General features: G+C 51.1%; 1 protein-coding gene across 1 annotated transcript in view; it reads left to right on the top strand.

The window, feature by feature from the left end:
- The first annotated feature begins 7865 nt into the window (after nucleotides 1–7865).
- Nucleotides 7866–24770, top strand: part of DUOX1 (dual oxidase 1) — a 28903-nt gene continuing 11998 nt past the window's right edge. The window contains exons 1-20 of the mRNA XM_063089287.1: nucleotides 7866–7923; nucleotides 9827–9910; nucleotides 10084–10248; nucleotides 11174–11361; nucleotides 11518–11719; nucleotides 11826–11992; nucleotides 12414–12474; nucleotides 12593–12689; nucleotides 13564–13654; nucleotides 14666–14768; nucleotides 15029–15201; nucleotides 16314–16489; nucleotides 16704–16822; nucleotides 17406–17543; nucleotides 18223–18336; nucleotides 19091–19290; nucleotides 19909–20094; nucleotides 22219–22444; nucleotides 22718–22811; nucleotides 23046–23221. Coding sequence (XP_062945357.1) covers nucleotides 7866–7923; nucleotides 9827–9910; nucleotides 10084–10248; nucleotides 11174–11361; nucleotides 11518–11719; nucleotides 11826–11992; nucleotides 12414–12474; nucleotides 12593–12689; nucleotides 13564–13654; nucleotides 14666–14768; nucleotides 15029–15201; nucleotides 16314–16489; nucleotides 16704–16822; nucleotides 17406–17543; nucleotides 18223–18336; nucleotides 19091–19290; nucleotides 19909–20094; nucleotides 22219–22444; nucleotides 22718–22811; nucleotides 23046–23221 — 2818 coding nt within the window. The remainder of the gene's footprint in view (nucleotides 7924–9826; nucleotides 9911–10083; nucleotides 10249–11173; nucleotides 11362–11517; nucleotides 11720–11825; nucleotides 11993–12413; nucleotides 12475–12592; nucleotides 12690–13563; nucleotides 13655–14665; nucleotides 14769–15028; nucleotides 15202–16313; nucleotides 16490–16703; nucleotides 16823–17405; nucleotides 17544–18222; nucleotides 18337–19090; nucleotides 19291–19908; nucleotides 20095–22218; nucleotides 22445–22717; nucleotides 22812–23045; nucleotides 23222–24770) is intronic.

Here is a 24770-nt window from a genome sequence, read left to right as displayed (position 1 = left end):
GAAAGAATAGTCTGTATTGGTATTTCCACTACTTATCCCCTCAACCCACTGCAATCTGACTTTTCCCTATCCCCGCCTTCTCCATTAGGTCACTACGTGTTAAATCCAAAGAGAAGTCTTCACTTTTCATCCTTCGTGACCTCTCTGTGGTATTTGACACTGCGGACCATACCATCTTTCTTCAAACTTTTCCTCCTTGGGCCTCCATAACACCGTGTTCTCCTGGGTCTCCTGCCTTCAGCCATCCCTTTCTTGGTTCCTTCACTAGTTCTTCTTCCTAACTATTAAATATTTATACTCTTCAGGATTCTGCCTTGGCTCCCTTCTTTTAGCTCTATTCAAGATTCCCTGGGCAATCTCTTCTATCACCATAGCTGATGGGTTTCAAAGGTCTCCAGGTAGAACTCCTACCTGGGCTCTGAACTCAAAAGCGCCAACTACCCCCTGGACATTTTCACTTGCATGTTTCCTTGATGCCTCAAATTTAACAGGTGCTAAATTGAATTCACTGTGTCTACCCCGCTTTTTATTGTTTGCTTTGTCTCTTTGGCAGCATTACCACTCCATAAATCAAAGAAGCCAGAGACCAGGACCATTTTACCTTCTAAATATTTCTTGACACTCTCCATGCATTTCCTTCCCTATTGCTCTGCCCTAATTCAGCCTCATCCTCTCTTGCTTGGTGTCAGAATAATTTTTCTTTCTTTTTTTTCCCTCTATTTTTTATTTTTTTTAAAAGATGACCGGTAAGGGGATCTTAACCCTTGACTTGGTGTTGTCAGCACCACGGTCTCCTAAGTGAGCTAACCGGCCATCCCTATATAGGGATCTGAACCTGCAGCCTTGGTGCCATCAGCATCGCACTCTCCAAAGTGAGCCACGGGCCAACCCAGAATAATTTTTCTAATAAGCAAATAAAATCATTTATATTTGAAGAAGGTAAAATTTAATCTTCTTACTATGACACATAAAGTGCTTTGTGATCTTGTACCACCTATCTCTCCATCTCCATCTTTTGTCCAGTCTAATCTATAGCCATACTGAACTACTAGCCTCTCCCTGAATCTGACATGCTCTCTAAGCCTTCGTGCCCTGGTATATACTGTTTCCTCTGCCTAGAATGCTCTCACACTCTTGGCAAATGCCTTTCACCCTTCAAGTCTCAGCTCATATTACGTCCTCTGTGAAGTCTCCTCTGATGCTAGTGGGCCAGTGCGGTTGTTTCCACCTCTAACATTCTGATTTCATTTGGACATACCTTTATGATAGCTGTACTCTAATTGTTTGAACATCTATTTCCCTGTTAGACTCAAATCTCCTTAAGGGCAGGGACTTTATCTTTCCATCTTTGCATCCTCTGCACGTTGCATATACTAATCAGGCTCTACATCAAGTTAATGAATATGTATAAGTTCCGGTCCGGACAGGTGGCCATTCTGATTTTGCACACAAGAGGGAGCTATGCTCCCAGTTGCCCTATACTACTGTATACGCTTTCATTCAACTTTAACTGAGTATCACCAATACAGGGCTCAGGACTGGGAGAGAAAGGATTTGACTAACCCTGTCAATATTTAGTGATTTCCCAAAATTTTCAGAAAGCCTATTCCAATAGCTGGAGTCTCTAAAACTAGTAAAGACCCAAGATAAATGTTCATGTTTAATCAAATCTGAAATATACATTTCAACCCTAGCTGAAGATGTGTAATTAAGAATTGTGGATTAAATTATTATTAAAAAAAAATTTTTTTTTGTTTTTGGTGGCTGGCTGGTATGGGGATCTGAACACTTGACTGTGGTGTTATAACACCACACTCTAACCAACTGAGCTAACTGGCCAGCCCAAATTAAATTATTTTGTGAAATATGTGATAGTGATATTTATTTTAAAGCAGATGTTTATTGGTCTAAGAATTTTACCTTTTCTTTTTCTTTTTCTTTTTTGGTGGTTGACCAGTACAGAAATCGAAACTATGACCTTGGGGTTATAAGGCTGCACATCTAAGAATTTTTTATTTATGACATCTATACAGAAGCCATTATATTTTTTATAAAATGTTTTAGTCTGTTTTGTGTTGCTATCTGAGACTGGGTAATTTATAAGGAAAAGAGGTTTATTTGGCTTACGATTCTGGGACAGCTGCATCTGGCATGGGCCTCAGGCTGCTTCTACTCATGGTGGAAAGAGGCAGGCAGCCGGGGGGGGGGGGGGGGGGGGGGGGGGGGGGGGGGGAGGGAGAGAGAGGAGGTGCCAGGGTCCTTTAAACAATCAGGTCTCCCGGGAACTAATAGAACGAGAACTCACTCACTACCCCCCCCCCAGGGAGAGCATTAACCCATTCATAAGGAATCTGCCCCCATGACTCAATCAGTTTCCAACACTGCCACATTGGAGATCAAATTTCCACATGAGTTTTGGAGGGAACAACACATCCAAACTCCATCATAAAATGCTACAGGAGGAAGTGCTATAAAATGTAGAATATCTTGGTTAACCAGATAGGAAGATAAAGCAAGGCTGTTAATAGCAAGAACACGTGTTATATGCTGGAATTTCAAAAATAAATATTTGCAATTTAAGCAAATAATAAATAATGTAATATATTTTGGTCAGGGTCACATATTAGTATTATTCCTGCATTTGTTTCAAAAGCAGCTTATAAAAAAATTTACAAGAATGTCTCATCTCTATTAACATGGTGGTTCAAAGAAACACTAACAAAGGCTTTCTGTATCTTGAGTACAGAGGAACAACGTTAACTTATTCCAATTCTCCAAAATATTTATTAAAGATGACTAAAGCAAAACGACAGTTGCTTAATTTGTTCTTCTTATTCATGACTTAGGTCTTCTTTAATCTACATTGCCTAATTTAATGTTAATTTTTCATGACCCTGATCCTAATTTGGTTTTAATTATTGAGCTAATAGGGCTCCTGTATGAAGAGGTGGAACTGAAGTGAAAATTTCCTACACCCTACAATCCTATTTTCCTACAAAGCTTGTGTTTCTGTCAGGAACATCTTTCTCTCTGGCTTGACAAGTGGGGTCTGACAGAATTAATTCTAATCTGAGAATATCTCTTGTCAATATTAACTTGATCCACTTCTTCCCTAGCTCACCACTATGACTGGTATATGTACAAAATGTATATTGATATAAATAAGCAGACACAAGATCCAGTCAAACATACACCTATAAGTTTATGCAAACAGAAACACAGACACAAGAAAGAAGCACCCAGACTCTCTCTTCTCAGTAACACAAAGACACTTATGTTACTCCATTAGAGTGACAAAACTGGAATGCTTTCTTACTGGGGTGGGCTAATTCCCACATTTTCTCACCTGGTCTGGGGTGGACAGGGGCGCCATTCTCCCTTTCTGGACTTCCTTTAAGTATTGAAGGCTTTCCTCGTGCTCATTTGTATTTCAGACACAGGTACCCAAACCCAATCCCTACCTACCACAGGATGAGGAGGGGTTCCTGTGTGTTTATGAGGGGGCAGGTAAGAGATAAAGTGACGATCTTTAAGAACACTCAGCTTACAACAAGCTCCAGTCTTCATCGTTCAGTTATGTGCGTTGTTAGTGCACTGATAACCTCTCTTGCAGCTTGACCAGACTTTTCTTCCTGAAGCCTTCCCCCTGCCCACCTCCCTGATGTGCTGGAACCCATGAGTAAGGACAACTAATTCTCTACAAAGGGGGAGTGGGTGACAAGCCTAGAGTTGCCTAGAGTTCTGACTGGTGATGCATATCTATTGGAATGTGATGGCTTATTTCTCTGGTTGGAGTAGACCCCATTAAAAGTTTACAGCTCTGGCTGGCTAAGAAGACCCTGTCAGGAACTCCTGTCCTAGACTTTCCTTTTCAGGGAAGGGTGTGTGTGTGTGTGTGTGTGTGTGTGTGTGTGTATGAATATGTGTGTGTTGTTGCACTAAAGGGGGAGTTACTGGAGAAATAAAATGAGATCTGAAAAGTGGGTTGGGGTAGAATTCCCCAGTAAGGTTAATGTGGGAAAGGAGCTCAGGGGTGCAGAATAATGCCAGCCCAACTATCCCGATTCCACTTAAGCTGGGGTAAGGATTTCATGTCTGTAAACCTCGTGGCGTTTATGGCCTAGTAGGTTTCCCTTGCCTCCTTAGTTTCTTACCAAAGTTTCTCTTTGAAGAACTCCCACTCTATCTGAACCTCGTCTCGGGGGAAGCAGGTAGTGCGCCCCTAGGGGCCGGGGCGGGGGCAGCACTTCAAAGCTCCTTCCAAACCCACCCAGACAGACCGCACAGACCCCAGCAGCCGTATCCCTCGCCACCCACACCCGGACCACAGTTCCCTACCTTCTCCTCTTCCACACAGTGCGTGCGTGGCAGCCTTCGCCGCTGGCCTCCTCCCGTGGAACCTCGGACGCTGCGCTCCCGGCGGTGGGAGTAGGGAGGGAACCAGGTCCAGAGACGTTCTGTCACCAGAAGCTCGAGTTTTCTTTTGGCGGGGCTCCCTTCCAACCCCCACTTCTCTCCGAACTCACTTAAGGACCAGGCTGTGACCGGACAAACCGGGTCTGGGGTGCTTCCCCGCCCCCCACATCAAGGCACTCCCAACCTTCTCAGACCGCGCCCCAGGCTCTCAGCGCTGCCTCTCACCTGCCGCCTCGGACAGAGGGGCGGGTGCTGGAGGACCCTACTACCCTTATGTCGGCCCCTCCGCAGCCATCCCTCCCATCCCTCCGACCCCTCCTTCTCCCTCCCCCACTCCCCCGCCTCCATGCCCAGCACCCCGGGCAGCTCCAGCGCAAACCTAGCTATGCACTTCCGGATCTGGCCGGGCGCCGGCGCGGCTCGCAGGGCTGAGACCCCCAGGATCTCAAGAGAAACCCCGGGAGGAAGGGTTACCACAGACTCTTAGAGGGTCTAGGACGGATGGACGCCTTGCTTTGACGCCTGGCTTGGTCTGCGGGCGCTGGCCGATCCTCTTGGTCATAGAGCCCAGACCGACGGTGTGGAGAGGATTTGGGGAGTCCCCGTGTCCCACACCCTCTCCGTCTTCCGTCCTCTCCCAGCCCCATCGGACTTGCAGAAGCAGACTTGCCCTTTTCGCCGCCCACATGGCCGCACTAGCAGAGCGTTCGGCACGAACGGGACATCCCCCCCTGAGCCCTGAGAGCCCACGCCGTCTCACCTTGCGCGCCTCGGAGCACCTCGGCGGGTCCCGACGAGTCGGCTTCAATCCCGCCCCCCTGCGCCCCGCCCCGCCTTAGAGCCGGGACACGCCGTGCTCTGTTCACCCCCAAGCTCCGCCCGCCCTGGAGCAGAGGTGAACAGGCAACTGGCCGGCCGAGAACAGGCTTCGCGGGCCCAGCTGGGAGCCAATCCGCCGCCCAGAGCTCCGGCGACTACGCGGGCCACAGGTCAGATCGAGGGCTTCTCCTGCCCGCGGGCCTGGGCGCTCTGGGGGTAAGAGCTCTAAGGGTAGGGCCGCGGTGGGGTGAGCCCCAGCTCTGCCACTTTTTGAGGGAAGGGGAGTTCTAGCTCCCCTACGCCTCGATCTTATCCTAAAGCTAAAATGGGCCCATTTAGGGTCTATCCTCTGCCCTACCAAGGTTTTGGGAAACTGGGTTCTTCAGGACCTGGGAATGTTGGGTGGCCTAGTTTGCTTGGGCCCAGGGGATCTCCTCCTGGCACCAGCACATCATGCCGAGAAAGGAACTTTGGGCTTTTAGGGTACAGGCTTTTCCCCCTCAGCCCTCCCTCAGGACCAGGATGGAATCCTGGGCCTTGACTCATCTTCCCCAACCCCAGGGCCACTGGGCTCACCACTCTAGGGCTGGAAAGGTAGCCATGTGGGGCAAGAACCTGGCAGGACTGTGTTCTCTCCCTGTTCTGCCACTGCCTGGAGCTTCATTACCCTGTCCTGGGGTTGTGCCTTCCGTTCAAGGTTGTTGGGAAGTTACTGCACCCATATTGTTGAGTAAATTGTTAAGGGCTACCCACCCACAAAAAGTGGTTATTCATGCCCACCTTCCTCTTCAGGTTGTCTCCATAGCCTGGCCTGAAAGCCTCCTGCATGCCATTAGGGGATGAATAGTAAATTAGTGTTTGGGGCCCAGGATCCTGAAGGCATGGCGGTAGGGGGGAAGGGGCAGGACATCTTGGATTAGGGAAGGATCCTAATCCAAGGATCCTTGGCCACTTCAGTATGTCCAGCCTTACAGCTTCAACCATCCAGAGCCCATCTGTTCATACACTATCAAAAGCCAGCATCTGGACAGACTCTGTGGGGTGGAAGAGGTGGAATACTGAGCTTTTGAGTTATGGCAGGGCCTAGGTTTTTTTGTTATAGGAGATGGAGAGTGGGAATGAGGTCACTCCCTGAAGTTCTCTCTTCTGTGACCAGACCACCTGTCCAGGAACCCTGAGGTTTGGATGGAGATAAGGCCCTCCCTGGGCCCCCACCTTCCTTCATCCTACCCCAACCTTCAGGTTGCCTTTAGGAGGTCTTCACTGGCCTTGGGCACTGCTGGTACCACTCAGGAGTCCCAATCTGAGTCTCTTGCTGCCTGTTTCCCTGTTGTTCCTGCGTGGTTGGTTGGCTTAGGGAGAGAGAGCAGAAAGCCAGCACTAAACACTCGAGTACCTGGCACTGGATTCTTTCTGATTTCACCTAAAGGAGCCAAGCTGCAGCCTACCCTCTCTGTATCACATTTGCATAACATCTGTCACTTTTCTTGCTTTGAATTCAACCTCATTCTTACATCTGATTCTGGCAACCACGTGGGAAGTAAACATTGGGGCATACTCACTCCCACAGCCAGAAGAGCAAACCAAGGATCAGTTGGATAAGAGGCTTGCCCAAGACTCTACAGTGGACTGGCAGCCCAGTCTCCTGCCCCCAAGCAAGGGTCTGTAAAAGGAACACACTCCGTGGGAAGCTGGGCCAAAGCAAGCTTTTCCAACTAATCTTAGCCTTCTAAGATTAGAGGGCTTTACCGTTAAAGTCCATGAAGGCAGGGATTTCTGTTTGTTTTGTTCATCACTTAACCTCCAGGACCTAGGTTGGTGCCTAGTACATAGTGGGTGCTCATCAATTATTTGTTGAATTGTTGCTTTGCCCCTACAGATTTGTCACCCCTCTTCCCCTGGGTGACAGAGCTGCAAAGGATTACTCAAAGCCAATCTCTTCTGAGCAGTGAGAAGCCCCAAAGTGGTTAATTTCCCAGAACTCTCAAGAGAGAGGCATCCCTTTCATTTGGGAAATTAACCATGAATTGGTGTTCTCTTCCCGCATTTATTTTTCAGACCAAGAAGTTACAGGAAGAGAACATAGGTGGGCTTAAAGTTTTAACAAGTTTAACAATAGAAGCTGGTAACATTCAGTAAAAACAAGTCAGATGACATTCCATTAGGCAGTTAAGTGATCCACCAACAAAAGCTTGATCTTAGCAAACATCTTACAGCAATTTCCCAGTATCTTTACATATCAATCAGTAACCTGTCTGTCTTTGAGCCAGCAGCCTTGCTGTGTTACAACTCTTCATCTTACAACAGAGACTCAATAGCCTGGGGAAAATTTCTTTTTTTTGTAAGGTCAATATTTGAAACTGCAAGGCTTTGGAAAACCAGGCACTGTGAAGTACATTTGCTTTATAGTATACTCCACATTGAATGAAAGAATCTTGGGAGAGAATGTCTCTTACTCTTTACTATGCACTGTGGCCTTAGCCCAGCCCTAGTCCTTGGTTCATAGGGATCTGCGAAGGTCTTGGCCCAATTTTCCTGAACAGCTGGGGCTCATTTTCTCTCTCCTCTCTTTTTCTAGGGTCTCCATTTTTGTATATTCTAACACCTGAGCCCCTATTGTCATTTTCACCATGGACTGCTGCCTGGCTCTGGCATGGACACTCTTGGTTGGGCCTTGGACATCCATGGGTGAGTACAGATTGTAGGAGAAGCACAGGTAGCAGCAGAGGAATCCAGCATCCCCTGGGCTCCCTAAAGGAAAGGAGCTGTGTCATATTCATTTCCGTGTCCTTAGTCCCTAGCTAACACAGTCCAGTGCCCTGCATGTGATAGGTGCTCCTTTCAGGCTGTTGAATAAATGAATGGATAGTGGAATAAAAATTATCCCTAAATACACAGAGTTAGGGAGCCTTCACTTGCTGTTTCACCACTTCCTGTTTTATTCCTTTCAGTTCATGGGAACTTTCTCTCTAACTTCTCTTTTTTTCCATAAAGTAAGGGCTCTTGACTCAAAATAGGAAAAGATTGATTAGACCCACAAAACAATAAAGGATCTTGGGGTCAGATTGGATCCAAAGCTGAAGGGGGGTCAACACAGTGTTTTAAAACAATATGATCCAAAACAAAGACAATATGATCTATGAGTTTCATCTAGTTACCTTCAGCTTGGACAGTCCCTTACTAAAAACTGAGGCTGTTTTCTGTAGTCTGGGTCTCTGAGGAGGGAAGTGGGCTTAAGGTGCCACAAATTAGGTTAAGAAGTACAGGTCCCTGATCATTAGGGGTGAGAGATGTAAAAACAGGAAGCAGAGAAAACCTATGAATGATCCGTCCTGGCTAGAAGTAACAGGATGGTGACATGGCAGCTTCTCTCTTGCCAGAGCTGCTCACATTTGCATTCCTTCCAGTCCACTCCTTTGCTTGGCCTTGGATTTTCCATTTCCCCTCCAACTCTTGCTTCTTATCCCCAAGAGGCACTCTCCCTGTGCCCTCCCCCAAAGGCTCCCTCCTTGTTCTGCTGCCAGTTCATCTTAGTTTAGAGGTCACATGTATGTGGCTGCCCTAGTCCCTGCCCCAAGTCCTGGATCCTTAGCTGGGGTTTTTGCTCAAACATCAGGGCCTGAATCATTTTCCCTCCTTGACCCCCTGGTGAGTGAGTGTGTGTCTGTGCGAGTGCATGCGGGGTAGGAGGGTAGTTCAGAGATCTTGTCCTTGGTGTGAGTGGGGAGACAATCAAAGGAATGGCTCTCCCTCTGGCAAAGAGTCCTTTGCTTTCCTCTGTTCTCTGAAGTGAGCAGAGAGGGAGCCTCAGCCCTACAGCCTCCTAGTTTGGGGATAAGAATCTGGCTGGTCATCAGGTCTGCTAGCCACAAAGATCCTTATCCCACCCCTCACTTTGGACCCCTCCCTCTGTCCCCCTTCCTCAGCTCTTCCCCAACAGCCGAGTGCTCCTTCCTGGACCCTAGATTTTGGAGAGTACAATAGGATTGAAAGGAGGAATTATATGGGGACAAGATGTCCCAAAGAGGAAAGGGGCAAGGTCATCCACATGACCAGTCCAGTCCCTGGACCCACCCAAGAAACTGGGAAAAAGACCAGAGTAGCAACACCACACCCCTACCTACCCTGGGCTCTGCTAAGTGGAAGAGGGCCGGGCCTCTCTCCACAGCCCCTGCCCAGGGATGGGTCACAGAATGACATGTACTTCACTGGTACGGGGTGTGGCTGGCTTATGCTGTATATGGTATCTGAGGAATGGTTTCTGTCCTGCTGTGTCCCCTCACCCCACCCCCCACCCCCAGGGTGCTGAAGTAGCAGAGGGGAGTAATATAGAAGGCATCTCTATCTCCACTGTTCTCCTCCAGCTCCCTCTTCTCTGAGGCCATTTGTCAGCACCCCGATGCACTACTTGAGTGCTCCCTGCCATGTCTCCCCCACTGAGAGGCTTAAAGATGGGCCCTAGTTTCTCCCTCTGCACCTTACCTCCCACATCTGTGCTGGGTGTCTACTTTCTGCTGCTTCGTGTGCAGGCCTGCCTGACCTCTCACACACTGACTTGCTCAGCTGCCCCCTTCCCTCCGTTCTCACACAGGAGCTCAGAACTCCATCTCATGGGAGGTGCAGCGTTTCGATGGGTGGTACAACAACCTCATGGAGCATCGATGGGGCAGCAAAGGTAGGTGAGAGCCAAGTAGGGACAGTTTGTGGTACCCACCGCTGGGGGGGCAGGGGCTGGCAGGTAACAGCAAAGGCCATCCATGTCTAAGGTTTTAGGAGGGAAGCCTGGGAGAGAGGAGGTTAAGAATTCCCCCTGAGGATTCATCCTTGTCCTTACCTCTCCTACCCCAGGTTCTCGGCTGCAGCGCCTGGTTCCAGCCAGCTATGCAGATGGCGTGTACCAACCCTTGGGAGAACCCTACCTGCCCAACCCCCGAGACCTTAGCAACACCGTCATGAGGGGCCCTGCAGGGCAGGCCTCCCTGCGAAACCGCACAGTGCTGGGGGTCTTCTTTGGTGAGGAGACCTCTGGGGGGGGGAGACCAGTGGGGTCAGCTGGACACCTGTGTCTGAGGAGGGGTCAGGGAATGAAGAGAGAAGTGAGGGAGAGTCTGAGAGATGGGGGTGAGAGATGGCGAAGGAGGTGAGGTGGTGGGGTCAGGGTGAAAGCAGAGGGAGGGAGGATCCATGCTGAGGTGAAGTCTGGTTGGGGGAGGCATAAACCTACCCCATGAACAAAGATGAAGGGTGAGGGGAGGGAAAAGGGGCATCCCTCCATGTTGGGCTGTTGGTGGGGGTGAGGGTAGAGGCAGGAACAGGAAAACAGTGTGGGCTGGTCGGTTAGCTCAGTTGGTTAGAGCACGCAGGTTTGGTCGCCAAAAAAAAAAAAAGAAAACAATGTGGTAGGGGCTGTCCATGGGACCCTGTTCTCACTCTTCGTGCCATGGTTCCCAGGACAGGCTCAGGGCAAGGTTCTGATTCTGGCAGAGAGGGCTGAGGCAGGACAAAATGGGGCTGGCAGGGCAGTCTGATGCCAGTGGGGTGGAGGCTAGCCCGGCAGGGATGCCTGGCTCCTGCTGGCCATCTGGCTGCCTGTGCTTGCTCCCCAGTGTCTGACTTCCCGCTGAGGCTGGCAGGCCCTCTAGGCAGGCTCCTAGCTGCGTGCTGGAGCTGGTGCTGCCAGCCCGTTTGTCTAGGCACACTCACTGGGCACCTCCCAGTTACCAAGGAGAAGGCCAAACTGCCAGTGTCAACAGCTTGGATCAGGTGTTGGCACAACCAGCCAGGAGAGACAGGATTTGGAGGGAGTGCAGGAGGTCAAGGCTTGGACTTGCCCTAATGGCTGCTGAGCCTTTTGAAGCTTCAGGGGAGGGAGGGAGACTAGATACCCAGGAGAGTGGCCCTCAGCTGGCCCTAGTACCCCCTCCCTCATTGTGGGCAGGCTACCACGTGCTCTCGGACGTCGTGAGTGTGGAGAGACCCGGCTGCCCTGCCGAGTTCCTCAACATCCACATCCCGCGGGGAGACCCCGTGTTTGACCCCGACAAGCGTGGGGACGTGGTGCTGCCCTACCAGAGGAGCCGCTGGGACCCCGAGACCGGACGCAGCCCCAGCAACCCCCGGGACCTGGTGAGGCCAGGCAGGCGGCGGGGCGGGAGGGGGGTCTGGTTCTGGGCAGGGCCGGGCCGGGCGGGAGAGGCTCCCAGTCCCCACCCGCGGACACCCGCCTGGCCCTGGCCTTCCCTTACCCGCCCCCGGCTCACCGCCACCCCCCCATCCCCGCAGACCAACGAGGTGACCGGCTGGCTGGACGGCAGCGCCATCTACGGCTCCTCGCACTCCTGGAGCGACGCGCTGCGGAGCTTCTCCGGGGGACAGCTGGCGTCGGGGCCCGACCCCGCCTTCCCCCGATTCGCGCAGAACCCCCTGCTCATGTGGACCCCGCCCGACCCCGCCACCGGGCAGCGCGGGCCTCGGGGGCTGTACGGTGAGGCCGCGAGGGGCTGGTTGGGGAGCGGGCTGGGGGTCTGCGAGTTTGGGCTCCCCTCGGCCACGCTCATCTCCTCCCCTGCGTCCTCCCCCGTCGCGTGCAGCCTTCGGGGCCGAGCGAGGGAACCGGGAGCCCTTCCTGCAGGCGCTGGGCCTGCTCTGGTTCCGCTACCACAACCTGTGCGCGCGGAGGCTGGCCCGCGAGCACCCGCACTGGGGGGACGAGGAGCTGTTCCAGCACGCGCGCAAGAAGGTCATCGCCACCTACCAGGTCAGCCGCCCCCGCCCCGGCCCCACGTGCAGGTCCCCGGCAGACCCCGCTGCCCCGCAGAGCTCCCCGTCCTTGCACAACCCTCAGAAAAGCCCCTTTCCGGGAGGACACCCCTTCCCAGAGAGCTAGCGTCTGAGAAAAGGCCCTGTAAGTGATAAGGAGGCCAAGCGCTGTTTATACGAGAGATCTTGCTTGAGTTGAGATTATTATTTAGCTACACCCTTCCCCCCCCTGCCCCCCCGTCCCGGAAATCCCCTAGTTCCTTGGGGACAGGCCTCGCACCGCTCCTGTTTGAGTTGTCTCTCCCGTGACTGCCCCTGCCTGGTCTTCGCCTCCGCACCTAAGCCTCGCTTGGGCTCAGATTCCTCCCGACCCGGCCCAATCCAGCGCGCGCCTCCCCTCCCCCGTCTCTGACCCTCAGAACATCGCTCTGTATGAGTGGCTGCCCAGCTTCCTGCAGAAAACGCCCCCGGAGTATGCAGGTGAGGGAGCTGGGGGACGCCTGGGCTGAGGAGCCGCAGGGGCAGAAGTGAGGCAGGTGCACGTGGTGGGAGGGTGTGTGGGCAAGAAGGCCTTCTCCTTTATTACCCCTGCCTGCAGGGTACCGTCCTTTCCTAGACCCCAGCATCTCCCCGGAGTTCGTGGTAGCCTCTGAGCAGTTCTTCTCCACTATGGTGCCCCCTGGCGTCTACATGAGGTGAGGGAGGGGCTCAAATGTTTTGTTGGGAGGGATAGAGGTGTCAACTGAGAAAAATCTGACCTCAGGAGCCTTGGGGACAGGATTATCAGTCTGAAGTGTACTGATTCCCTCAAGGAATAGAGAATATTGAGGACAAGGGAAACAATAGTTTTTTTAAAAAGATACATGATTGCCATGTTTATGCACTTTTATCTTCATTCTTCTGCAACTGGTGTAGGTATCTCCCCAGTTAAAATAATTGAGGTTCACAGGGTGTCATAAAGCCCACTGGTCTGAACTCAGGTCTTGGCACTACACTGGGGACATTTTTTAGCTATAGGCACAGCACTTGGGCCTTACAAGCTCCTGGGGGAATTCTAAAAAATGTGTGTAATCTGAAGAAAAATATTGTCTCCAAAATAATGAAAAGGGAACTTTAAAATAAAAAGTGACATATTTAAATAAATGTATATGAAATAAAGCATGTCGGTTTATTTTTTACAATTGTATTATTCTTTAAAATAATTCATAGGTTAGATTTTCTCATTCTGGAACAATTTCTGGGTATGCCTAATGATGGTTGAGAAATTACAGACAATTACGTTATCCATAGATAGGTAATTTCAAAAGAACAATTAAAATATCTTTTAAAAATGGAGAGAGAGAGAGAGAGATGCTATAGGGTGCATTTTTAGATGTTTGGTTTGATAGTGGGGGAGGGACCTTCCAAAAGTCAGATCGTCCAAGACCTACCTAGGTCAGGTAATCTGACCGCACACCACGTCAGGGAAATGATGGCCTGGGACCCCTGACTACTGCCTCGGAGTAGACCTGGTGCCTGACATTAGGATCTCTTCCCTCAGTCACCATGCCCCTGTTCCTTGCATTTCAGAAATGCCAGCTGCTACTTCCAGGGGGTTATCAATCAGAACTCAAGTGTCTCCAGAGCTCTCCGGGTCTGCAACAGCTACTGGAGCCGAGAGGTCAGGGTTGGGGGTACATATGTGGGTGGGTATATGTGTGTGTGCATTTTGTGTGTTGTGTGTGTGTATGTCTGAGAGTGTATGGTGGAGATGAACAGTAGGGCTGAGGCAGGCAGCTGAGATGGGCTGGGGTGAAGGAGGCAAGCTGGGGACTTCAGCCATCTCCTCTACAAATGTGAGATGACCAGGTAGCTACACACGGTCAGTCCCCCACTCCCACCTCAGGGCTGTGTGAAAGACAGCAGGGCCTTTGCAGATGTGGCTCTACATTTATTACTCCCTCCTAGCTTTTTTCTCTCCCTTGACAGCTCTGGGTCTCTTGCAGGCCTTGGAGTACCCCGGCCATCCCCACCAAAGAAGCTTCCCAATTAGACACACTTAGGACAGTGTGTGAATGCATATGTGGGGGAGGGGGCAGGGATTCTGAGAGATTATGGGGTATAGTCTATCCATCCAAACTAGGCCAGTGTGGGTAAACAACATTGATTACCAATTTAAAGCAAAATCAGATACTTTATGTAGGTTTATAAAAGGGAAGGGAAAGGGGAGGAAGAGGAGAGAAGAAGACATAGATTAAGATTCATGGAGCAAGTTGAAAGATGCTTCAGCATCCTCCTAATCTGAGTCCCTTTTTATTAAGGGGAGGAAACTGAGTCCAGAGAGGTTTTGTGACTTGCCCAAAGCCACACAGCTTGTTAGTAACAGAGCAAGGATCAAGCCCTAGATCTTTTAGTGCCTTTGCAACTACGTTGTCAAGTCTCCTAAGATAAAAGTAAAGTTTTAAGGTCCCTTGTGCTTGTAGAAACCTGTCTCCTGCAGCATGGGTTTTGGATGGGGACATCATTCACCCTGAGTAGGGAATCAACCTGCAGAGGAGGAATGGCCCACCAGTTTGGAAGTAAACAGCAGGACTGGGTGGAGCCAGGGATATGGAGGATGGGGTGGAAGAAGCCTGGCTGCTCAACCTCTGGCCCTGTTAACCACGCCCCCTCCTTCTTCTCACCCCCAAAGCACCCAAACCTACAAAGTGCTGAAGATGTGGATGCACTGCTGCTAGGCATGGCCTCCCAGATCGCTGAGCGAGAGGACCATGTGGTGGTTGAGGATGTGCGAGGTGAGGCTGAGGCTGGCCCTCCAGGTTGTGGACTCCTGGCCCCTGGGAGGATGTTCAACTGGACCTCCAGAGCCAGGCACGGAGGGGCACCAGGGCTGGGAGCATGTGCTGACCCACTGCCGAGAGAGCTTCTGACCTGCTGATGATGGCTCCTTCTCTGTGGCTCAGGTCCCCTTGGGATGAATGGAGCCTGGGGCCTGGGCTGGAGGTTGCTATGGTGGCCCTGAGCTCCCTCAGACTCTCTGGTATCTCATCCTCAGATTTCTGGCCTGGGTCACTGAAGTTTTCCCGCACAGACCACTTGGCTAGCTGCCTGCAGCAGGGCCGGGATCTGGGTCTGCCTTCTTATAACAAGGCCAGGGCAGCACTGGGCCTGTCTCCCATTACCCGCTGGCAGGACATCAACCCTGCACTCTTCTGGAACAATGGCACTGTAAGGAGGGGTCAGGACCCCAAGGATGGGGTGGGAGGACCAGGGCACATTGTATTGAGACATGGAATATGGGCAGCAAGACATGGGTACTTGATGAGAGGGGTAGGACTCATCCATGTCACTTTTCTCAATATCACATACCAGGATGGAGATTACCAGACCAGCAGGATTCAACTTTGTTAGATCCAGCAAATGTTTATTGAGCATCCATTGCATACCAGGCACTTAATAGGCATTATCTCATTTGCTCTTCCCGACAACCCCCTGAATAGGTATAGAAAGTCCTTGACTTAGGAACAAGCTGGGCTTTCATGCACTGATATTCAAGTTGCCTTTTGGGAGTGAGCTGTTATACCCTGAACTATCACCTGGGCTGGTGGCATTGCCTGCTATCCAACAGACCAGTTTGGTCTGCCTTCCCATCTTGCCACAGCAGTGTTTCTACAATTATGTGCCTGTTTTATTGCATTTAGCCTTTACTATTTTATAAAATTGTTGGAGAGGAGAGAATTCAAAGGCCAATAAAGAAGTGGTGTGTGCCTTGGGCTTGTAAACTTTATTAAATCAGTATAAAGATAGGAATCAGCAGGCATATCAAAAGTAGCAAATCTTTAGCTTTGACTGGGCCTCATTGGAATTATCCTGGTCAAGTGCTTATGTACTTTATGGAGAAAAGAAATAAAATATAGGTCAGGTAGAAAACGCTGGTGACATATTGTTGAAGACTGTCAGGCATTTGATTTTTTTAAAACTTTTTTTAGCTCTAGAGAATGGAAACCTTTTATAACACATCATTCTACCATTCAACTTTTGCACATTCTGGTTTCCCTCTTCAACTTTCATACCTTTTCAAGAACAAGTTATGCAGGGGATTGTTTGACTGTTTTATTCCAACATTATAAAGTAAGCAGCTGAATCTGTGAGAGGGTTCCCGTAAATGCGTTAACCTATATAAAACACTCAGAGCAGTGCCTGGGGCACAATAAACACTATATAGGAGTGAGTGTTGTTGCTGTCATTTATTATTATTATCCCTGGGGCTAATCCCTGGGAACCATCTCTTTGCTTGAGGATGGGTCCTCTCACTCACTCCTGACCCTTCTTGGTTCCAGGTGCTGGAGGCCACAGCTGCCCTGTACCACCATGACTTGTCTCGGTTGGAGCTGCTCCCAGGGGGGCTCCTGGAGAGCCATGGAGATCCCGGTCCCCTGGTCAGCACCATTGTCCTTGACCAGTTTTTGAGGCTGCGGGATGGTGACCGCTACTGGTTTGAGAATACCAGGAATGGGTAAAGCCTGCCTGGGCTGCCAGCTCAGATTCTACCTCGGCCTGGGCCTCAGACACTCTGCCTGGCCTTAGACATCCCCCATGGCCCTTGATTCCCAGCCTGCCCACCGCTCCCTTCCCAACCCCTCTGGGTTTCTTTCCTCATCTGGGTCCCTGGGTCTGGGGGCCTGCATCTTTCTCCCACAACAACAGCTCCCCCCTTCTCCCTCCCCTAGGCTGTTCTCTGAGGAAGAGATTGCAGAGGTCAGAAACACTTCCCTGTGGGATGTGCTAGTGGCTGTCACCAATGTGGACCCCAGTGCCCTACAGCCCAATGTCTTTTACTGGCTTTCAGGTGAGTGACCAAGGGGTAGCTGAAGGGAACTGGGCCTGGAGTCTGGCCCTCTTCAACTGTAGGCCTGGCTGTGTGGGGCTGGACAGCAGCCTCCAAGTGGGAGTGGGCTATGGTTCTGCCATTGAGAACTGTGGTTGTGGGCACCAGGGCTGCCACATACAGTTGTGTAGGTTCCCCTCTGCACAGCTCCCAGAGGTGCCCGAGTGAGGGCAGGACCAAGACTCAGAGAGACCTGGTGAGGAAGCTTACATGTGGCTGGGATGGGACTGGGGCTGGGTGTAACATTAGGAGGGCTGGGTCCAGTGAGGCTATCCCATCCCACCCCATAGCAGAGATGAGGGAAGCTCTGTGTGCGTGTGTGTGTGTGTGTGCGCGTGTGCGTGTGCGTGTGCATGTGCGTGTGTGTGAGGCTGAGACAGAGGTCGAGGCTCGTTTTTGATCTCACATATTACCCAAGGCAGCCTCTTCCCCTCTGCTACCCAGAGCACCTCCATCCCCTTTCTGTCACCCAAATCTCCTCAGAGACCCTGTGCCAGAACCTGTGGCCCAGAACTCAGGACTCTGGCTTCCTCTGCCTTCCCAGGAGACCCCTGCCCGCAGCCAAGACAGCTCAGCACTGAAGGCCTGCCAGCCTGTGCTCCCCCCATCATTCGGGATTATTTTGAGGGCAGTGGATTTGGCTTTGGGGTCACCATCGGGACCCTCTGCTGCTTCCCGCTGGGTAAAAGTGGCGGGCAGGGTGGTGCTGGGTGAGAGGTACAAGCTAGGGGGTGGGGTTGGGGGGGTTCCATTTATGACAACAAACCATGCATAGTACTGTCCCTCTGGGCAGGTGAAGGAAACATTACTGGACGAGGGGACACTAGAAGGGTCTGACCTGCAGATAAGTCAGTTCCAGGGAGAAATTCCTCCCTGTTCTCCTAAGATGCCATCTTTTCCCTCTGCCCCCTGGAGCTCAACTTGGTCAGGAGCCATGGGAGCCCACAATTCACAGCATTTTCCAGGAGCCAGGGCCTGGAGGACTGTCAGAGGCAAATTCCTACTTGAGAACCAGGGCTGGGGCAGATGTAGTTGTTGGGGCAAGGGCTTGGGACTTAGTCTTTGACAAGGCTGATTGCAGGTCAACCAGTCTCTGGCACAAGGACTCTGGACTTAGTCTCTGGGTGGGAAGGGACCTGAGTGGTGGAAGCAGTGGAAGCAGGGCAGGCATTTGAGATGCTACCCGAAACTCCCCATGGGATGCAAAGCAGCTCCCCCCACGGACCTTTACAATTTCAAATGATTGAGCAGGCAGACTAAGGAGGCAGGGAAAGCAGGGAATCCTGCCAAGGAAAGGAGCTGCTTCCATCTTCTCTAACCCCCACCTTCCCCTGAACATCCTGCTGCCTCTGCCCTCCCAGTGAGCCTGCTCAGCGCCTGGATTGTTGCCAGGCTCCGGATGAGGAATTTCAAGAGGCTCCAAGGCCAGGACCGCCAGAGCATCATGTCTGAAAAGCTTGTGGGGGGTGTGGAAGGTAGGCCTGGGGCTGGCCAGGGTGGTGGTGAGGAGTACATGGCTCACGATTACAGCTCCCCATCTCTATCCCAGAAACCTAAGGAAAAGCCAACCCTTTTCTAGGGCTATAGGCAAGGCCAGGGCAGATGGAGAATGACATTGTGACATTAGCTAGAAATTTGGCCTGGAGTCCTTCAACCTCCATTGTTCCTCTCAGTGGTCCCAAATAAAGGGAATATGGTAAGTTCATGTGGAGAAGGCATAGGACCCTGCCTAGATTTCACAGGGTTACTATGACTTGTAAATCCCCAAGAAGTGCTGCTTTGTGGTGTCTTACACTGGAATTCCAGGCAACAGAGAAGTGATTAATGAAGATCCTGAGTCAGATTGGGATTGAAATCTTGGTTCCACCACCATGGGCTATTGGGCCTTACACAGATTTTTAAAATCTTTCTAAACCTATTTTTTTTCTCATCTGTAAAATAGAAATGATAACACACTTACCTCATAGGTTTAGGATTAAGTGAAATAGTTCATGCAAAGTGTGGTATAGTGTTGAGCACGTAGTGAATATTCAGGAAATGGTAGTGACTGTTCTTCTCCTGAACTTTAGGCATAACAGGACTGTAGAGGAAGGGATGATCCTCAGTACCCAAGAAGGGGACAAAGCACTGTGGAGGTCTTGATCTGACTCCAGCCCTGAGCTGCCCCTCTTCTTCCCAATGTGCCTTGGGTGGGCCCCAGCTGACCCAGCCCCATCCTTCTCTCCCCAGCTCTGGAATGGCAGGGTCACAAGGAGCCCTGCCGGCCTGTGCTAGTGCACCTGCAGCCCGGGCAGATCCGTGTAGTGGATGGCAGGCTCACTGTGCTCCGCACTATCCAGCTGCGGCCTACGCAGCAGGTCAACCTCATCCTGTCCAACAACCATGGACGCCACACTCTACTGCTCAAGATCCCCAAGGAGTATGACCTGGTATGGCCCAGCTGGCCCCTGGCTCCTTGTCCACAGCCACGGCCAGGGAGGCAGCCAGGTGGAGGCAGGGTTTCTGACTTCTAGTCCCTGACTGTAGTACCTGCTAGAGAGATAAACATGAATGCGCTTGTCTTACTCTAGACCTGTGGGATAACATGATTCCACAGTTCCTTCTTACTCTTGCAGACACAACTTGCCTCCTTTTCTAAGGATGCCCTGGCAGGTCCTAACTGGGAGTACTTGGAAGAAGCTAAGCCCTCTTCCCTGTCCCCTTGTTTCAGGATCTAGTAAGGTTTTAGAGAATTTGGAGGAGAGCCAAATCAGAGGCTGATCTCGGGCTCTGACTCTGCCTGGCTCATGGTCCCCTCCATCCTCTGGCCTCCCTGCCTTTCCCTCCCTTTTCCGGTATGGAATCAAGGAAGAACAGTTTTGAACGCTAACTCTGCACCTACAAGCAAGCCAGTTAACCCCACTGAGCCCATTTCCTCTCCTGTAAAAAGAGATACAGTATCTCTTCTGCAAGGCCACTCTAGTAGTCCCTTTGACATAATCTGTGGAACGTGCCTAGCCTCAAGAGGCCTCGACAAATGGTTGCTCTTGCTCCTTCTGAGCCCATAGGTGCTAATATTTAACCTGGAGGAAGAGCGGCAGGTGCTGGTGGAAAAGCTTCGGGGAGCTCTGAAGGAGAGTGGGCTGAGCTTCCAGGAGTGGGAGCTGCGGGAGCAGGAGCTGATGAGGGCAGCTGTGACACGGGAGCAGCGGAGCCACCTCCTGGAGACCTTTTTCAGGCACCTTTTCTCCCAGGTGTGTACATGGGATCAGATCTGCCCTTGTGTGTCTGCCTCTGGTGGTATCCTTACCTTGTGAGGCCATGGGGTGACTCTAGGGGAAGACAGAAGCCCTGAGTTCTCAGCTAATAATCAGCTCTACTGCGATTTTGGGCAAGTCACTTGACTTTTCTGTAAGGAGATGCCCCTGCTCCTTCTGAATCCCTCCCTCTCCACCTGTGAGACTCCAGGGAGGCGATGCCTAAGAATGGGTTTATCTGCATGTGTCACTTATCTCTCCCCTCAGGGCTGCCCAGGCTTTCTGCCCTCCCTCATCTCAACCTGCCCAAAAGGCTGCAGAAACCAAAGGCGAGACAGGCTGTTGCAGGAGCAGTGAGAGCCATTGTTCACCCTTCCTTGGGGGAGTGCAGCTGCTAGAGGACTCCATGGGGCATTAATGTCCACCTTGCAGACTTCTGAGAGCTATTGGGAGGATGCGGGGAAACAAGATAGGAAGTAAAATACAAGGAATTGAGTCCACAGCTGGCACAAAAATAAAGGCAGCCTGGGAGCAGAGCAGTGGAGTGGAGAAATGTTGTAGATAAAAGAAATACAGCATGGTTCCACCACTGAAGAGGTTTATTGTTCCACTGGGAAGATGGGACATGCACAGAAAGGGAGATAACTGGCAGAGAATGAGGGCTGCAGAAGTGGTCCAGGAAATAAATGGTCTAGAAGTTTAGAAAAGATAGCCTCAGCATGTATAAAGTCAGGATGGAGGTGAGATTTGGCAAGGACTCAAGGTTAGGAAAGTTTTGGCTCAGAAGAAAGGAGCGGGAAGGACTGAGCAGAGATGCTCCATGGAAGGGCAAGAAGTTAAGTCTCAGGAGAAGGAGCATAGTTGGCTGGCTGGGGAGAGGATTCACAGGGAAGCTACCATTCAGTGGGCATTTACTCTGTGCCAGGCACATGACTTAAGGTCATTTAGTCCCCAGACAAATTGAACTTGAGTATGCACAAGAACAGAGGAATCCTCAGCTGGGGTTACTCCTTGCCAGGTCCTGGACAGCACCTGGGCACCTCTTTTCAGTTCAGGATCCATCAGGGCTATGGGTACTCCCTGTGCTGAGAGACAGAACAGGCTGCTATACTCTGGGGGTGGCTACCAGTCCCTTATATCTGCACAGTGCTTTCAGCTTTCAAAACGTTTTCCACACAACCTCTCTTGTTGATTCTCACAATAACCTTGTGAGAAAAGTAGGGCAGGTGAGGAAATGAATCCCAGACAACTGAAGAGAGTGCTTGAGGTCATGCAGCAAGCAGGTGGCAGAGTTGGGACATGAACCCAGGTCTCTGGCCTGCAGCCCCAGGCTCTTTCCACCAAAGCACCTTGTTTGAAGCTGTGAGGTTTACCTCATGAAACCATATCCAGGCTTGGACTAGGCACCCCCAGTTGACAGACAGGACAGACAGGTACCATGGCCTGTGGCCTGCCTGCTGTCTGCTTTCTGTTATGCTGGGCAGCCCCTGGGTGGGCTGGAGATAGCATGTAATGAGAATTCCCCTTTCCCAAACCCAACTTTTCCTCAACCCAGTGGAAGTCTTGTCTTAGTTAAAACTCTTTTAGGTGTAAATGAGAGAAACCCACTTAAGCTAGCATTGATAGAGGGTCAGTTGACTCTGAGGATACAGGAGTGTCTCAGGAATTCCAAAGAGAGGACTTCAACCTAGCCTGGAAGGGACCAAGAAAGGGAAAACCATCAGCAGACAAGACCACTCCTCTCTTAGACTGCTTCTGTTTTCTCTGTGCCTCTGCTCTATTCTGTCTCTGTGTCGCTAAGCACTTGGAGGAAGAGAGGGGTCCACAACTCTGAGTCTTCTTGTGCTTAGGTCAAGACAGACCTGGGACCTCTTAGTTGCAATTCCAGATCCCCAGCTTGGGTCAAGTATTATTCTTGGTCCAATCAGCTAAGGCAGAGGGCCAGGGCTCTGTAGAACAAATATGGCCCCATAGACCAACCACAGAGCTGGTGGGGAAGTGCTTAGGGGAGGGAGTGCTGGGAAGCCACCTGAAAAGGTGGCTCCTACAAGGCTCAATGGGCTTTCAAATCAACAAAGACTGTCTCCTCCTCTCGCTCCTTCTGCTTCTACCGGAGTACAGGTGCTGGACATCAACCAGGCAGATGCAGGGACTCTGCCCCTGGACTCATCCCAGAAGGTGCGGGAGGCCCTGACATGTGAGCTGAGCAGGGCTGAGTTTGCTGAGTCCCTGGGCCTCAAGCCACAGGACATGTTTGTGGAGTCCATGTTTTCTCTGGCTGACAAGGACGGCAATGGCTACCTGTCCTTCCGGGAGTTCTTGGACATCCTGGTGGTCTTCATGAAAGGTGGGAGGAGGGAATGATCATCCACATGGGAGAGCCTAGATAGGGGCTGGGGCCTGAGCTGGAGTGTGGCTGACTTGTTGGAGTGGGGAAGCTCTGAAGCCAGGTCTCCAGCCTTGGCAGATGTGTGGGAGTGCCCAGGTAGGGGCAGGAAGCAGAGCGACCCCTTGCTGTGTCCAGCAGTGGGTCATCATACTGGTGTGAGGCCCCTCTGGCCAGCCTGGGGGTTCAGGCAGGCGGGTTGGGGTTCTTCTCATGGGGTCTTCCTTCTTCTAGGCTCCTCAGAGGAGAAGTCTCGCCTTATGTTCCGTATGTATGACTTTGATGGGAATGGTCTCATTTCCAAGGAGGAGTTCATCAGGATGCTGAGGTTGGTCCTCTGAGACAGCCAGGAGAGTGGGCCAGGGAAGGGCCTGCCAGGGGAGAGACCGAGGGTGAAAGGTAGCAGGGCCTCCTCCTTACCCGTGTGACCAGATCTTGTTACAATCGGTAGGGGGCTTGGGAATTGGCCAGTCAGTGCCCTTTCATGTGGCGACGAAGGCCTGGTGGGATTGTCAGTGGGCCCTTGTGTCTGGGCCTGATGGAGCCTCTCCCCCAATCCCAGGTCCTTCATTGAGATCTCTAACAACTGCCTGACCAAGGCCCAGCTGGCCGAGGTGGTGGAGTCCATGTTCCGGGAGTCGGGCTTCCAGGACAAGGAGGAGCTGACGTGGGAGGACTTCCACTTCATGCTGCGGGACCACGACAGTGAACTCCGCTTCACACAGCTCTGCGTCAAAGGTGCGGCAGTGGGGCAGGCAGGGCTGACTTGTCTATTAGGCACAGTAGGCACAATGCCCACATACTTTTAGAAGCCTACAGAAATGCTTTAATTTCTTTTAAAATCAGAAGAAAAAATGAATGTAATAATAATGAATATGTAGTAAGTTATCCAGCTTGGACTATATTCTTCTTTACATCAATGCAATTGTAAAATATAATTTTTAATTTATTTTTTTATTTTTATGGAGGAAGGGGCCCAAGAAGGCAAATGTGCCTAGTCCCACCAAAATCATAATGCAGTTCTGCTGATGGGGTGGGTAGGACCAGGATGGGGTGGGGAATGGTGGCTAGAACTCTGCTTCCCCTGGCTCTGTGCCAAAGCCCCCTATGCCTGGTGCCTAGGACAGGAGGTGGGGAGACAGTGTCCCCTTGTTACAGCCCTGCCCAAGCCATACCCCTCTTAACTGGGGTGTCTGGTTACAGAGATAGGGTGGTGTCTCTTGGGGTTTTTTGCTACTCTATCTCCTGCTCAGTGTTTGCTGAATGCATGAAAGCCCATTTCTGTTGGCCTTCCCCCTACTTTCTGCCCCACCCATGTCTGACTCACTGGGTAGGGGGTAGATTCAGAGTGGGGAGGGGCAGGGAGCAGACAGGGGGGTCTGTCTGTGGCCTGCTCTGAGTTGTTATGGTGGCTTAGCTTGGGATTTTCGCTGTGGCATGTTGAGACCCAACCTAGCCCATCCCAGGATTATGAGAAGTGGGGGCTAAGCAGCCTTGATGGGAGAGAAGCCAAATTAGACAAGACGCAGATAAGCCTCTGGTCCCAGCTTCTGCCGGCCCTCGGGGTAAGGAGAGTTGGTAGAGAGGAAACCCATTACTCCTGATTCTGTACCTTTTTACCTTTCCCAGGCAATCAGGGCAGCAGGCCCCTGAGCTGGAGGGCAGGGGCAAGGGAGGTACCTGGGAGTGAGCCCAGGCCACAGAATCCCAGGGACAGTCAGTTCTGGATGAAGGGTAGGACCAGGGCTTATGGATTAAATAGGAGGTTATCAATGAGTATCGTTTTGTTTTGCTTTTAATTGTTGTTGTGCTTTATTATTTCCTCCAGATTTTATTTTGAAAGATTTTAAACCTCCACAAAAGAAACAAGATTAGAACAAAGAAACATCTCTTTCATCTAGATGTGTCATTTATTACTGTTTTGCCACTGTTCACTGAACCATTTGAGAGTATAGACGTCTATACTTTGTTTTAAACACTGATTTCATTTAGTTCAGCTCACTTGCTTTTGGCCTTGGGTATAGACCAGGATCATCTTTAGGATTGGTTCAGCACTTGGAAGTAACCTGGAGATTCTCAGGCTCCTGGATTTGCAGCTCAGTCCTGCCCCACCCTCAGTGCTCAGCCCAGACAGTAACAATGGGGTGGCTCCTGGGAGGGTTTTCTCTGCAATATTTTATTATGAACATTTTCAAACAGGAAAGTAGGAAGGATTTTAGAGTCATCACCCATGTACCTACCACCTAGATTCTACATTTAACTTTTGGAAGGTTTTAAGCTGGAGAAC

This window comes from Cynocephalus volans, chromosome 3, assembly GCF_027409185.1.
Source record: "Cynocephalus volans isolate mCynVol1 chromosome 3, mCynVol1.pri, whole genome shotgun sequence".
In the NCBI taxonomy this organism is placed as follows: Eukaryota; Metazoa; Chordata; class Mammalia; order Dermoptera; family Cynocephalidae; genus Cynocephalus; species Cynocephalus volans.
This window is presented reverse-complemented; position numbering and strand designations above follow the sequence as displayed.